This window comes from Cyrtonyx montezumae, unplaced genomic scaffold (genome assembly GCF_038088225.1).
Source record: "Cyrtonyx montezumae isolate F1298 unplaced genomic scaffold, pur_monq_1.0 scaffold_2, whole genome shotgun sequence".
In the NCBI taxonomy this organism is placed as follows: domain Eukaryota; kingdom Metazoa; phylum Chordata; class Aves; order Galliformes; family Odontophoridae; genus Cyrtonyx; species Cyrtonyx montezumae.
The window spans coordinates 29,549,304-29,565,397 of record NW_027071936.1 but is presented as its reverse complement, the minus strand read 5'-3'; the positions used below and the strand labels follow the sequence as shown (position 1 = coordinate 29,565,397).

General features: G+C 44.0%; 1 protein-coding gene across 1 annotated transcript in view; it reads left to right on the top strand.

The window, feature by feature from the left end:
• Positions 1-3,871: 3,871 nt before the first annotated feature.
• ANKRD17 (ankyrin repeat domain 17) overlaps positions 3,872-16,094 on the top strand; it is a 79,804-nt gene continuing 67,581 nt past the window's right edge. The window contains exon 1 of the mRNA XM_065736785.1: positions 3,872-4,374. Coding sequence (XP_065592857.1) covers positions 4,033-4,374 — 342 coding nt within the window. The 5' untranslated portion in view covers positions 3,872-4,032. The remainder of the gene's footprint in view (positions 4,375-16,094) is intronic.

The following is a 16,094-nucleotide window of genomic DNA, read 5'->3' as shown; positions in this document are numbered from 1 at the left end:
TATACATGAGTTTTAAACAATCTGAAAATACGTATAGCAGAAAAAGTAATTATCTCAATGTGGAGACATCTGTCATCTTCTCCTTCTTCCTTCTTTCTCCCTCTGACTTGAACAGCAGTAATTGCATCATTGCTGAACAACATCAATTTTGCAGTCTAAAGTGATTAAGTATGGTCTAATCTTTTTTTTTTCTTCCTTTTTTAAGACAACACTATGCACCAAGGAGGTGCAGCACCCACTTTTTTTGGTACATACGTTGAAGGAATACAGCAATTTGAAGTTTGCAGTTTCCAGAAAGACGTGAATAAAAATTGTGCAACACACGCAGAAGTGGCAACAACTGCATCCCATTAAAGCTGTGAACATTAAAGTCATCCAGCGACATGAATTCAGCAGTTCTTCAACCAGTGAGAATGGCAAGATTTGAGTTTTTTAATACCTCATTTGGGATAATCATCTCATCTGCAGATGTGTAACTCGCATGCTCCTCCCGTGCTCCTCCTACTCTCACAAATATTAAAACTAGAGGTGGTCATTTTCGAGGCGAAGTGATAAAAATGAGGAGGAGGGTTGGTGTTAGGCTGACTGCAGTCAGCTTCTTTCAAAGGTTGTTGTTCTTTAGCACTTAGAGAAATTCAACCAAAGCAGTTGGAGTTGCAAAAATGGAAAAGCTGCTGTTGAAACTGGCTGGAGAGAAACAGTAGGGAAATGTAGCTTTGTGGCAGCTGCAGTAGGTCCGAGTGGGGGTTAAATATTTGGAAAGTCTTAACTAAACTGAGAAAAAGTACATTTAACCTCTGCCAGTAAGAAAAGCATTTCAGCAACTCAGAAGTGTCAATTGAGTACATTATCAAAAAAGTTATCAAAGTTGAAGACAATATTCATTTTTTAATTGGTGTGCATTAAAAATGAGATGCTTTCTTTCACCCTTTTTTCCCTCCAGCACTCATCTGACAATTTCAGGCATTATGATCACCATTCAAACTTTCCTGGGGTGAAAACATACCTAAGAAGTAAGAGATGAGTGTGTACAGAGTGTGTTTAGGAGTGCTGGAATGCACGGCACAGAGCACAGGTGGGTTGAATTATGAGACATACGTATGAACCAGGAAGGAAAGGGTGCATACTTAAAATCAAGGCAGAAGTGAAGGTAAAGGCAAAAAAAAAATTTACACACTGAAGCTAGACATACTATATACTTGCGTGTCATCAGGGTTACCAAGACTTAAAGCAGTACTAACTTTGTGCAATTCTTGGATCAGTTATCACTGCAAAGCAATACCCCTGCTTCCTGAGTTTAATAGTAATACTTCCAGTAGTTACAAGCAAAACTGAAAGCAGATCCATGCTGATGCTTGCACAACACAGTAGGTTTAAACATGAGTTGTCCCACTTTAAAGAACCTGCCCTGCACAAGACAGTCCTTGAAAGAATTCACTGAATGCAAACCTCAGGTTTTCCTGCTATTCACATTTGGTATAGAGGCCAATAACTGAAAGAGATCTGAGTAAATCCTGAAGTAGAAGTCACAGATGAAAGGGATAAAAAAGGGTTGCTATTTTTCTAAGGATCTTCTGCAGCCTTATGCCAGCAACAAAGACAAATGTCTGAAGTCTCACAGTCTCACAAAGAGAATTGTGTTTATTGGGCATTAATATTCTGATTAGATCTTGTTAGATCTATTGTGATGTAAGCCATTGCCTCAAAGCCCTAGGCATGGGAAACACACCATTAGGTTATGTACACAGATGGAAACTGGGATACAAGAAAAAAAATATCTTAATTGTTTAGTTCTTCCTCATACGTGAGTCTTGATGATTATCATGGTATCTATAAGAATGTTTTATTTGAGGGTTCTAAAGTATAAAGTGTTACTATCCAACTGACTGGATTTTTCTGAAGTTTCATGGCTTCCCAAAACATTCTCTTGTTCAAACCATGATAATTCATGCATGACTTTTGTGAGCAGTTTTTCCCTGTGACAAAAATAAACACCAAACAGGTTACAAGCATGATGGATCTAACACTGGGCTTCTCCAAAGACAAGTGCTTTTTACTGCTGCACTTTTTTTACTGCACTCATACAAGGCCCAAACTAGTAGGGAGAGGTGGCAGAAACTCTGTGTTATAAAAGGAGGAAAACAATTTGTTCTACGCTGCAAGATTAGAAGGAGCAACTCTTTGATCAGAACAGAGGTCACTATCATAAAAGAAACTGAACAAATAGCCTCAGATAGGCCATGCTGTTTGTGCCAGGAAGAGCAGTGCTTTGTAATTATTCAACCTTATCCAGGGCTCAGTAATACAGCACAGACTGATAAAATTACATGGTTGCTTTCATTAGCAAGAAACTAGGTTTACCATTTAAACAATTAGTCTGAAGCAATGCATAAATGAAAATGCAGGTTTGTAACAGAACCAAACTGAGCACAGCTACAGCCCTCAGTGCCGCCTCCTGACCTCACCCTGCAGTGCTGAGGGACAGGGAGGGCAGCTCCCTGATAACTCCCTGCAACTGCCCTTCCAGCACCCAACAGGTGAACTTGGTGCGTTTGGACCATCTGTCCTCTGCCAGGTGCGTAGAGAGCCAAAGAGATTTAAGGTGTGTTTTTCTTGTGTGTGTTGCTGTGACCACAACAAAACAGAGCGCTTAACTTGTGCTTGTGTTCCACCACACAACGGGAAAAATCCATGGGTTCCACACAAGAGGACAGAACCGTTATTCTGATGGATCTGATTTGTTTCTGTGATCTTTGTGTAGTCACTGCAGGAATTGGGAGTGAGGTGGCTAGAACATTCTGCTTATTCCTCCCAGATCACCCCAAACTGTCATATACACAGCTATTTATAAATCTACTTTCACTCTAGGTCTCACACCTGAAAATCAGAGGTTAGCAGTGACAGTTGGAGCAGGGTGACTTGCAGATAATGCCCTAACTTCATAGTGCTGCTGAATGGGTGAGCGCAGTCTTGTTATTAAGAACATAGGTTTAGGTGGGACGTGACCTGGGGGTAAGCTCTGCAGACTTGCTTTTAGGATTACCATCAGTTATTTGACAACTTCTTCAGAACAAATGTAGATTTCAGAGGTGCTGCAGACACAGCTGGCTCTTTCTGACATTTTCCAAATAAGACAAAAGACAGCACTTAATGTGAAGGAAGTGAAATGCAAGCTCTTATCAAGCATCGGCCTCTTCTCCCAGCATAACAGTGACAGGAAAATGGGAACGGCCCTACGTCGTGGCAGGGGAGGTTCAGGTTGCGTTAGGAAAACAAAACACTCGAAGACATGTCTGGTGTGTCAGTGATTTAGAGCCACTGTCCGTCCATATGTGTTTCTGTGGTCAACGCTTTCCTTGCTGATTTTCAGCAAGTCTTGGGAAACTTGAGCAGTAAATCCCCATTCTTATAAGGAGCGGTGGCCTGCATTTGGGGGCGAGACTTTATTTAGCGCTGGGATTGACCCGCCCCACGCGCGGCGTCCGAGCTCAGGCGTTCTGCTCGCGCCGCGCGTCACTCAGCGCCCGAAGCACGCGGGAGGAAATCCCTCAGGGCGCCGGCGACTGAACGCGAGTGGGACTGCGCGCACCAAAGGCGGCCGCCCACGGAAGGGCCGACGCACGAGGACAGCGGCGCGGAGAGGGAGGGGCGAGCGCGGCCGCGAGCTGAGGCGGAAACGGCCGCTCGGCGCCGGTGATGACGTCTCAAGCGCTTCCGGCGCCGGGGCGGTGAGCGCGGCGCGCACGGAAGGGGTCGCGGCCAGGAGGGCGCCGCGACGGGGCGGGCGCGGGGGAGGCGGGCGGAGTGGCCGAGGCCGCGAGAGCCGGGGCTGAGGCGGCGGCCGACGGGGGGAGGCGGGCGGGCTCGCGCGCGCGGACGTTGCGGCGCCGGGAGCGGGGAGCAGGCGGGCGGCCGGCCGGCGGCGACAAATATCGCGAGAGGTGGCGCGGCGCCGGCGCTAGAGGTGACCGAGGCGGCGGCGGCCCCGGGTGCCTCCTCCTCCCTCACCGGGGCGGATCGGCGTGAGCGGCCATGGAGAAGGCGGCGGAAGGAGGAGGCGGCGGCGGCGACGCCGGGAGCGGCACGGCGGGGCCCGGTCCCCCGGAGGGGCTGAGCGGCGGGGCCGGCTCCTCGCCGCCGTCTTGCTCGGCCGGGGCGGCTGCGGCGGCGGCGGCGCCGCGGGGGCTGGTGCGGGTGTGCGACCTGCTGCTGAAGAAGAAGGCGCCGGGCAAGGCGAAGCGCGGCGGGCGGGCGGGCCGGCCGGCCAGCAGCAGCGAGAGCGGCGGCGGCGGCAGCGAGAGCAGCAACAACGGCAGTGACGAGGAGGAGGAAGAGGAGGATGAAGAGGAGGAGGAAGAAGAGGAGGTCTCCGAGGTACGGCGGGCGGGGAGAGGGGCGCGGGCCCGACCTCGGCGCTCCGCTTTCATAACGGCTCCCGCGGGGCCCGCCGCGAGGGCAGGAAGGGGGCAGCACCGCGCCGGCCTCGTGGCGGGCGGGCGGGAGGGAGGGAGCGGTGGCACGGCTCCGCGAGCGGCGGGGAGAGGCGCGGGGGTGGCCCCGGGGTGCACCGCGGGGGTTGGGGGGGGCGGGGAGCCCCGCGGCGCTCCGCTCTGAGGCCGCGCGGTCCGGGTGGAGAGGGAGAGCGGCGGCGGCCCACGGGGGTGAGGGAGACCCGGGGATGGATCGTCCCGAAGGCGTGAGGTGCAGGTGGGTGTGCGGGGAGGGCAAAGGCTGCTTGAGAGCGCTGGGCGTTTTGCTCTCATCCTGAGAGTTGTCCGAAGCTGCCAGCAGCCCCCGTGCAAATGTAACGCTGAAAGGAGCTCGAGGAAGCGTTGACAAGTGAAGTGTGGTCGTTTCAGGTAGGTATCGCTGGGAGAGGCCCGTGAAGACCTGAGCCCCTCTTTCATTTGCTTAGGCGGTCACACAGGGCTGCTGTGCTGAGCAGCAGCTTCGGTTCTGTAACATGTCATCTGAACAGTCACTTCTTTTGTCGGTTTTGTGTGGCTTCTTTTTGTTAACCGTCCTAGTGGTCCCAAGTTCTTTAAGTTTTTCTTTAAACGTTTATTTCTAGGGCTTTTTATTTTATATATATACAAATACTTATATATATACGCATACAAATATATATATATATATTTAATGGCATTCTCTTCCTTTGACTCAGGAATTAGAACGAACGAGAAGAAAGGGAAGTAAACATCCATTAGGGCTAAGGAAGGGCTTGGCTATGCTGGTGATGGCTTTTTTCTATTCCTTTTTTCCCCACAGAAGTTGATACAAGAAGCTTTTCATCTTCTTGGTAGGAGTAGACCCTCGCTGCATCTGGCTCAGGCTCAATTAACAAATAATTATATTAGATGTTTTGTTTTTGCTGTGTCTGTTTTTGGGAAATCAAGTATTATGTTGGTAGAAGCTTTCAAGATGTAAAACTTAGGCAGCCATAGTCATGTACAGAAGTATTGCAGCTGAGACCTGGCAATCCTATCAGTGTTGGATGCTGACTTATTCTGACAGGGTACACTGGGTTTTGCATGATGCATGGTGAATGGGTGGGGGCTATCTGGTGCCACAGAAGATGTGATGGTTGACATCAGTGTTCAACAGAGTTTGTGTAAAGAGAAACTTACTGGCAGAGTCATAGGTTTGTTTTGTATCTGTAGACATTAACTGAAGTTGCTTCTTATGCAGATGGCTTTCCAGAGGTGTTGTAGATGGCACGGCAAGAAAGTTGAAGTTAACAGAAGTATGTGTAGTCATAGCTGATGTGAGCCTTTGCTTGCATGCTGCGCCTTGTGTAGCCAGAGGTGCCTGTTTGATAAGGTTGAGAATTGTACAGAGATGGAAAAAGTAAATGATCGTTAAAATATCGTGAGGCAGCTGAGCAATGCTTTCATTTTTTGACATAATTTCCAAATATTGTAGGTATTGATAGCCAGGGAAGCAGCTTCAGCATCTGGAAGCTTCCGTGAGTACTTCATCTCAGTCATAGTACATAGGTAAATCAAGGCTTTCCCAAGCTGGGTGGCCTGGCTTTAAATACCACACAAGGGCTGTTAAACAACAAGCAGAGCATATTAAGTCCTGGGGTCACAGGAGCTGTATGGCATCTGCTTAATTAATATTAATTCTTGGTCATTCAAATTAAAAAAAAAAAAAGGAGCAATAAAACCTGTTCTGGTTGTTTTCTTCTTTTTCCCACTGACTTCAGAATGGAGTGATGTAGCATAGAATATGCACAGTGGAAAATACAGTTTTTAGGTACATGAACGTGAGGATGGCCTGGGTGGTGGAGCAGAGGATCTAGCTTCTAAGTACTTAATAGCACTCTTGGGGAGGAAATGTATCCTCAGAAAATGGGAGTTTTCCTTGTCTGAAAGCAACTTGATGTTTAATTTTGACTTGTAAAAGCTTTTTCCCTTTCCTCCTTTCCTCCATGCTGCTTCTTGGGATTTTTTTGGTTAGAGGCTTTTCCTTTTTTTTATTTCAGTTGAGACATAACTTGTTGTGCATAGCGAGCGTGGCTTTCAGCAGTTGGATTGCTGTCTTCTGACTGCTGGAAGTCTGGAATGCACATGAAATGAAACCAAATCAAAGTTTATGGTTTTGCTGTAAATGCTATTGTGGAAGCACTGCATTTGTTGGTGTTCCCTCCCAGCCATTCTGTTCATTATGTGTGTGAGCTTGGGGTAGTTTCTTAGGCTTTTTTTTTTTATATATATATTTTTATTTTTTGCTGTTCCCATACTTAATACATTAGGACTTCTGTAATCTCTGACCTGAAGTACTTGTATGTTTCACTGTTAATGAGATAGGTTTTAGAAATGGGGAGTACAGTAGAAGCAAGACAAAGGACGTATAATTGGAAACCTGGCAGACTCTAAATCACAAATACCCAATGAGTGGAAAGATGTTGTTTTGTCTCAGTTGTTGCTGAGCTAATGGGATGGAATAAAAAGTTGTAATCAGATGTTTTCATTTCAGTCTGTTTCCAAACTCAGATCTCTGTGTGGAAGCTCTGGGAGAAGTTAAATTGAGATTTCATACCAACAGCTTAATGAACTCCTATAATAGTGTTGGTGGCAACCTCTAAGCTTGCTTTCTGAAATTGCAGCAAAGTGCTGTTTGTCAAAAAATCCACTTTAGGTAGCATGGTCCAATATTGTCTGTAAATGGAAAGTTGCCGTTTCCCGATCTGCTGGTTAATAAAGAATGTCAGCTCTTCTCAGCAGGCAGGAAGAGGAGTTTTAAAGTGAGAGGAAAGTAACAGGAGAAGTGATGCACCCAAGGAGGTCAACTTGTCTGCTTCCTGGCAGAATTCTGCCCTCAATGAATGGTCGCATGTATGGCAAGCAAAACGATTCCCTCTTCAGAGGGGTAACCTCACAGGCCGTGATGTTAAGTAGGACTGCAGTGTCTCCCTTGATTGGTGGAACTCACAGCAGGTCTGTGCAGTCAGGCAAAAATCGCACAGATGTGGTTACATGTGGAGAGTGTCATTGGTGAATGCTTCTAAGTGAGTGAGATGAAGGCACGTTTCTGGAGTCAGAATTGTGAGGAGTGTCACAAAAGGCCAAACATTGCTTCCTGACTTGGCTTTGTGCAGTTTCCTCTACCCTGTTTAACGTGATCTATTGCTGATATGTAAATACATGAAACGTGGGTAGAAAAATGCCCATCACGCTTCACGTGCTTTGGACCAAGTCCAAGGTATGTCTTCTGAGCTGGTGTAAGGTTTTTTTTAATAAAAACACAGTCTAGCAGTTCCTCTGAACGGGTTCAGATAAAACAGGTAAATATGCAGGCATCTTCAAAGTGTTCTCTTATGTACCAGTTTTGCTTAACGTTTGTCTTCAGTAAATAGTAAAATTAGGATGTCGCTTAGTAAATGCAGAAGTTTAATTGTGTAATGTCAAGTTTGTATACAGGTTGATTTTTGCCTTTGAATTTACACAAGTTGTTTGCTGTTGATATTGAAGTTGGTCATTTCTTTCTTTGTTATCATACCCATTTTACAAGGGTGTCATTTCAGCCTTTCCCTTGATCAGTGAGTCTCATGATAAGCAGATGTAGATCAACGTTGGAGTTGTGTGTGGTTATCTCCTCGCTTCTGTCCCCAGGCAATGGGTCTGATTTGGTGCTGCATTTCTGGATGGCTTCTGCAAGCCTTTATTAACCACAGTCTTTACTGATGTTGGGTATACCTGAAAGCACTGCCCTACACAAAGGATATTTTTGAGAATTCTCAGCTGTTTTATGGAGCTTTCTTGGTTTTACTTTGACCTTGTATCTTCTGTCAGTATAAGTTCACTCTTGTTTTTTCAGCTGCAATTGAAAGAGTAATTGAACTGATAAGAAGTAAGTAAAACAGTGAAGCCCCCCACTTTGCTACAGTCCCTTCACACAGAGGAAAGTTCTCCGGACTGCTTATTTTCGCTTCAAATATAAGGTGCTAATCTGAAAATGTGACTTATTGGTGTGACTTCGAGCTTGTCATGGGCACACAATTACAGTATATTGAGATATTGAGTTAGCTGTTATTTCAAACATAACGTTTATTTCCTTATATCTTTTTTTTTGTCCTGCCTGTCTTAATTTGACTCCTGGAATGCGAACCTTTTGGCTTCTGCAGGGATACTGAAGAGCCAGTATATCTCACTTCACTGCCGCTGGTCATGTTCTCTGAACTGCTGTTACTCTGAAGACGAGTAGAGTTAGAGATTCCTGGGAGTAAAAGATTTTTCTCAGAAATCCCTGAAGTATCGGCTGGTGGAGCTGTTGGTGGCTGAATCCTGCAGTAGAGTCTCAGAGTAGTAGAATCTGCTGCAACTAACCCCAGGATGGAGTAGTTGGCCATCCCTTCCTTACTGTTTGACAGTGTAGGTTCCAGTGAAATCAGTCTGAGAAATGGGAGTTGTTTTGGCTGGTGTTACCATTCTTTGCTAAGCAACCTTCAGCTGTTTCTCACCTCGCTGTGCAGAAGGTGTCTGTCATAATGCCTCCTTACTGAAGGAGTAAAGCTGCTTGATCTCATGCGCTTGTAAAGGGAATGAGTGTACTGTTATGGGATAAGGTCACAAGCAAGATGTAGTGGTGCCTTCGTATGCCTGGGAAAAGTTCTAGGTATGCTCAGCTAATAAATGATGTCTGATTAGGGCTAGTGCATATTTAAATAAAGCTTATGGGACCTCTATCTAAATTATTAGTGACTGCTTGGGTCTAAAAAAAAAAAAAAAAAAGCCCTGTAAAAGCTCTGTGTGTAAAATGACCGCTGTAGGAGGTGGAGTTAGGTGTTGGTGGAACTGGGTGAATTTATTTATTCCCTCAGATACTTCAATGGGAAATAGAACTCCTGTCTGCAGGCTGGAGCCAAACACCTGTGGTATATGTTAACTGTTTAGTCCTTCTCAGGGGATGGTTTATCTGGAAGAGATGCAGATGAGATGTGAGCAGATCTCCTCATCTGTCTACTCTGAAATCAAACTGCATTAGATATGTCTGTTTTGTTCCTCTCTGATGAAATAGAAACATTAGTATTTAGAATGGAAGCTTTGGTTTCTGGGAAGCTTTATTTTGGTATTGAAAAAAATCAGTGCTGCAGATCCTGGATAGGTGAAGAGGTTCTCTTTTCCAGTGTTAACAAAATAGGCCCTCACAACTTCAAGTAAAGTAGGAAAAATGTCCCAAATTTGCATATTTTTGTTTTAAGCCTCTTGGCGCAGGACCCATGGCTGCTTTGACAGGCAGCTTCTTTTGTCTGAAGTGATGATGTGCTTCTGGTTCTTGGATGCTACAGCACTTCCAGTGACTAAGCTGTTGCAGCATCTTGAAGGTGTGCTGCATCCATAGAGTTTCTGCAGCTCTTGTCAATATTGTTATCCTCAAAAAAAAGTTTTGATGTATTGAAAGAAAAGTGAATTCTTGGGTAGGGAAAGATTTAATGCTAGCAGGAGGGGTCTGGGTAAGGATGCTTAACACAGACCCACTGATGAATGTATAGGTCTTGGTGTTGAGTGTGACTTCTGGTGACCCTTCCACAGTCTTTTGCTGTATTGATAGAAATACGCGAAGGGAAAAAGCGTATATAATTAACCATCAAAGGGCAGCATTTCTGTTCAGTTTTCAGTAAGCAGTCAGATGGAGAGTTTATCTTGGTACTCGCAATGTTTGTCAGCCACATTTTTTCAGCCTGTATGTAATCATGTGCTCATAGTTGTCTGAAGAGCTGAAGCCATGTGCAGGTGTTTAACTGTTCTGTCACCTTATTTTCATATTAAGTAACCACTGTATACTGGAGTGAAAGTCAGGCATGAGACTGAGCGTGTCCTAAATATATCTTTGTTGGTGCTTGCACTATTTTCTTCTGGGTCAAGTGTTGTAAGCATGATAATTATGTATGCATTACCCCAAAGTACTTTTGACAAATATAAATTACTGCTTTATGCACAGGTGCTTCTACTCTACAGTAGTTTAACTAGACCTTCAAAGTCGTCACAGTACATTGGCATATTCTAGAAAGTAAGCTGAAATTAACTTTGGCTTTTTATTTCCTACTCCACTCCAGTATAGCTTGAGTTTGGTTGTTGTAGTGTTAATCATCAGAGTGGTTAGTGTGTCCAAGTATGCAGCTGTTAAGATGCTGAAACATAGAGTTTGGAAGACATTTGGAGTGTTTAGTATGATGAAATGTTTGTAGTTTTGGCCACCGTTCTCCTTGAGTTCAACTTGAAAGAGTCAAAAAGTTAAGTACCCATGTGTTAAGTTCACGTCCTTTTATTTTGCTTTGGTTCAAATTAGAGGCATCTTACAGAGTAACAAGACTTCACATTGCCAAGGAGGCTGCTGTAGGTTTCAGGCTCGCGTTTCCCCCCTTCCCCAAATCTCCTAAGCCTTTGCAAGGACTGCTTTGTGGAGTACAGCTTCAGCAGGCAGAGAACATTTGAATCCTCCCTGTGGTAGGGAGTGACTCAGAGATAAGAGGAGGAAGGTCATTTCTATCCTCCCATACACGAGAATAGAACGAAACAGTTTATTTAGTGAAAAGCTGGAGGTCCCAGTACCTCTGGTGTCTGTAAGGTATTCAGTGAGTCACGCATTTTCCTGTCCCCGAGCTTTGCCGTATAAGAACTTCAAGCAGTTCTTTCCTTTTGTTCATCTTGTCCTGAAATGTTTTGCCAGCAGAATATTGCTTCTGAGCTGGTTCTGCAGGTGCGAATTGTTCTCCTCCACAGAATGGTGAACAGTGCTTTAATGAAGTTGAAAGTTTGAACTCGCGACATGACTTAGCTTCTTTCTGAAGCGCCGGTGTCAGCGTGGGCGCTGATCCCACTGAAGTCAGCGGAGCCAGCTTTGCAGGAAGGTTGCACTGTTGGGGGAGGAAGAAACAAAAGCAGCCATTGCTTCTGCCTGCAGCTTGGGAAGTGATCTCATTTTAAAACCTGAGCCGCAGAAAAAGCATGCTTGCAGCTGATGGGTCCTCGATCCAGTTTGTCAGGCAGGGGCATAGGAGCTCGTGCTGACACAGCAAAGAGCCCGAAAGGAAAAACCCGGGAGCTTGGATGGGGAGGAGGGATGAGGAGTGCCTCTTCTGGTGAAACTATTCATTTAAATGCCTGTCAAAGAAACACTTGCATTGTCTTTGAGGAGTGGAGTTGCTGAGAATGCTACAGATCCGTGAGAATTCTGGTATTAAGGGCAACGCAATCCTCTTTGCAGTTCCTTTGCACTTTGTGTTTGAACGTGGCTGGCAGAGTCCTGGAAAGATAAATGGCACATAATTTTTTTTCTTCCAGCTTTGAAACTTAAAAGCTTGAGATAAAATCAGCGCTGACATATTTTTATTCTCTGGTGTTCCTTGCAGATCTTTAAAGCGGCGTGTTAAGGACAGATCAAAGGAGAGGATGGAAGTAGTGCTGCATTAAAATACTGCTGCATGTTTTAAGCGTAACCATTGCTGCTCTTGTGTCACTTAATGGAATGCAGCAAAGGAGGCATTTTGTACACCTACCGGTGTAAGATGGACACAAATAAGACTGGGATGCGTATGGTAACTGCGCTACAAATAACCAACCTAATTTTTAGAAAAAGAGCACTTACTTTCAACTTAGCAATCTGCTAGATGGATGAACATATGCCTTCCGTCCATCTCAGTCACGAACAGAAGTGAAAGCGTAACAGCACACTGGTATTTTTGTGAAGCATCAACTCGATAAAGGATCTCTTCAGTGATAAATATAGTAGCAAAGTTTAGCACGTTAACATCCAGAAGGGCTTTTCTGAACCCTGCACGTGTGGGAAGTGGTAGTGTTTTCTCAACTTGTGTGTAAAATCACTTTTAATCTGCTTGTCATTGAGCTGATTTTTTCACTGTGTGTGTACACCAAAGCTGGGTTCTCCAAACATCTTTATGATACGATATGGTGTAATGGGATGAGTTGATCTAATATCTTACCTCTGCTGTGAGCGGGGAATCTTTCTCTGAGCCGTTACCAAACATACATCTAAATGGCTTCAGTTTTGCCAGCTCTCATTGCATCAGGTTGCTGGCCTGTAGTCTGTCGAAAGGTGCTGTTGTGGGAAAGAAGGGAAAAGGGGGAAATAGCTGTGAGGAGTTTGATTGTTTTGGAGTCTGGAAGCGAGCTGTTGTGTCAGCTCAGGACCTGCCTTGCTCATGTATGTGGGGATGGATGTATCTTCTCCAGCTGTGTGTTGGTGCATCAGCTCTAATGAATGACAAGTTTGTTCTGCGAGTTAATGGAGATGCTAATTCCTTCTGTGTTTTGGGATACTGCGTGCTGCTCTGTCCCAGTATTGCTTAGTTAAAGGAGTCTAAACCTGAGTTTGCTGGCAGATACCTTTGCTTTCACTGACTCGATCGGTGTTACTGGCTTTGAAGATGCTTATGGAGCAGTGGTACGCACTTCCTTGAGTGAGTTAGACTTGAAATAAGAGCAGTAGTACTATCAAATAATTGTATTTAAACTATTTCTATGTGTGAAACTCTTTCAGGAATGGCAGGTATTCTTAGTGGTGGTTTTCACTGTGATCCAGAGATGGGTATGTGGTCTTTCCAAACAATAGGAATGTGTCCCTAGTAGGGATAACTTGAGCAATGTATGGTGCAGCAGAAGGGCGGTCTGGGAAATATTTGAAGTGTTTTCTTTAACTTTTTCGATAGCAGGCAGTGGATGTTCTGTTTAACCTCCAATAGTTTCTAAAGCACTTACTCCATGAGGTCCTAGTAAGACACATCCTATAGGGCTTGTGTGAGTGATTTTATGTGAATGCAGGTGGGGGGAGTGAGATCCCTATGCAAGAGAGTGCGCTTCTGATGGGGTTGAAAGGGGACTTCATTGACAGTGCAGTGAGTGTTTCTAGCTGAGGTAAGACCTGAAGAGTTTTCATTTTTTATACTCTTAAAAACCTTCAGAGTTATTCTTCAGCTAAAATCAGGCTCTTAATTGTCAGTTCACCTTGTATTGGGAACGGCAGATGTTTGTGACTTCACTGCTGTGCATTTCTTTCAGTAATGGGAGATAAATGGAGTGGTTGTTTTTCTTCCTGAAGATTTGAGAAATAGTTGTCAGGAGGTCTTGAAGCACAGTGAGCAAGCAGCATTCAGCTAGAAGGATTTTAACCTGGCAGCCAGCTTGACTGTGCTGATGGTAAATGCCCTGAGTTCTGCTGTGTAGTTCTCAGTATTTCTTGACCTTCTGAGCAGCTGCAAATGAAATAAGAAGTGAGCTGCATTATAGTCAACATAGGAGTGTCTCATTGTTTTTATCCAGTTTTTGTACTCCTTCGGTTTTTTTTTTAAACTAGTCTGCTGTCTGTTACATTTCGGGCTTGATGTTGCTATTGATAAATGGAGTAGCTCTGATACACAGTTCAATCCCTGAGCTTGAAAATGCCAGCAAAGCAACTGCCCTTCCACAGCTTTCTGAAAGAAAGAAATTAAGTACCGTATTATGGGTTCCGCTCATTTTCCTAACGATTAAGTGTGGAAATAGGATAAAGGAAGTCGAACCTGGTTTACTGACATGTTGCCTAAATGTAGAACTGTTATGAAATTTCTTTGATTTACAGCTGAGGAAATGGTGACAGGGAGATTCTGATCCAGCAGATCTTGAATTTGAATTTTTCAGGGAAACAATCATATCAGCATTCAGTTGCCTAGATTATACTCTAAAGAAAATTGTGGATTTGGCTGCTTGGAAAGGACAGGAAAGTTTTGATATTGAAAGTGGGTTCCTCTGTGTGAAGGTTTGCTAACTGTGGAAAATGAATTTGCACTTGCACTCTCCAGGAAATTCCAGTGGCTGACCACTGTTATCTGCAAAAACTGCTTTAGATTTTTCTTTTTTTTTTTATGGTGGTGTTGGGGGAATGAGGCAGGACTAATTGAAAACATTAACCAAGTACTAATGTGTTTTCATAAAGTTTAATGATTAAAGAACTGGAAATAAGGAACTAGTCTCCTACATGTTGTGCTCAGTCCTGTTTATGGTTACCGACTTCTACATTGTAATTTGTCAAGGTCAAAATGTATTGTTTCACAGCAATTATAAGAGAGCCTCTGTTTGGGGCCTTGTGTACTAGTATTAACCAAGTGGGGTGAAGGACCAGCTTCTAAAGCTAAAGTTTTCCTACTCACATATCGAATAGATTGCCCAGGCATGGGGTATGTCCAAAGAGGAACCATTTCAGCCCTGTGCTCTGATTTCTCACATACTGATATTAAGATATCTTGAGTCAGTGCTTATCTTAGCATTCAAGAGGCACTAGTGTTAATGTTGTTAGATTGTACTTCAGTCCATTATGTGAGAAATTTTCTTTGCTTAGAGGCTCTACAGATGCCATTTAAATTGTGCATAGTTTCCCTGTTGCCTGTATTTCGTGACAAGGGGAAAAGGAAGTATAAAACACAATTTGTTTGAAGAATCTCTCCTGTCACAAATTGGTGTCTTTGAACGTGTTGTATTTAGCCCAAAAGCAGATGACTTAGTCCAAGAACTTTAAACTCACCTAAAGACTTCTAACATGGTATTATTACCTAGTAAAAACATGGAATGCTTGAATGTGAGGACTTGAGAGGACATTCTCCTATAGAAGACTCCCATTAGACAAACATTTCTGTCAGTAATATTGCACTACAGATAGGGAGCACTTCTAAAATGCACTTTTAAATATATAATTTTCTCTTGCTTTCATAGCTTTGTGGCAATTCAATTTTAAATGTTACTGGGCTTTTACTCTATAGCAAAATCACAGGGGCAGTTCTTAGGAGAGAAAAAGCTCATTGGACAAATATAAAGGAACATAGAGCTGCAGGAATATGTCTTGGCAGAATTGCTTTTTAAGTTCTGACTTGGTTCTTCAAGGCAATGCTATGTATCGATAGAGCTTTTTTTTTTCTTTTCACCTCCTTCCATGCTAACATTTGCATTGCAGAATTGAAATCCAAAGTAATAGGGCTGATGTAAGCACTTAATGGGGAAGAAGGTTCTCAGCTGATCAGAAGTATTTGCATTGCTGTGTGCAGTGCAGTACGCTGCTTACTAGACTGTGAAACTCCTAGATAATAATTTGATTTAGGCAGGGACAGAAGCTGCTTTCAGAAATATTTTTTTTACATTCTGTGATTACTGTCTGTTTAGAGGCTTCTGGTGTAAGAATCTCTCAACAGAAGCAGCTGATAGAATTTGGAAGTATTAACTTTTGCACCTTGACTTGAGTGCTGTGATGTTACTTTAGGCAGAACTAGCTGCTGGCTTCCTTTGTCTTGTGATTCCTACAAGTGCTCTGAGCTTTTGCTTTGAGCTTGTACACACTGTTGGTCAATCCTGATAGCAAAGAAAATACCAGGAGTTCAAGGAAAACTAATTTTTTTTTGACGGTAGCAGTGATTACCACTAACCTTTGAATGAGATATATGTAATTGTGCTGATATATGAATACTGAAATCCCTCAACAATTCCTTAGTGCTGACAGTAATCACTGTTTCAAAAAGGTTCTCTGGATATGGGGTCATCATGGCCTCTGATCATACCAGATCTTAAAGTTCATGCCGGCTGCCAAGTGTATTTTGCTAGCTTGCT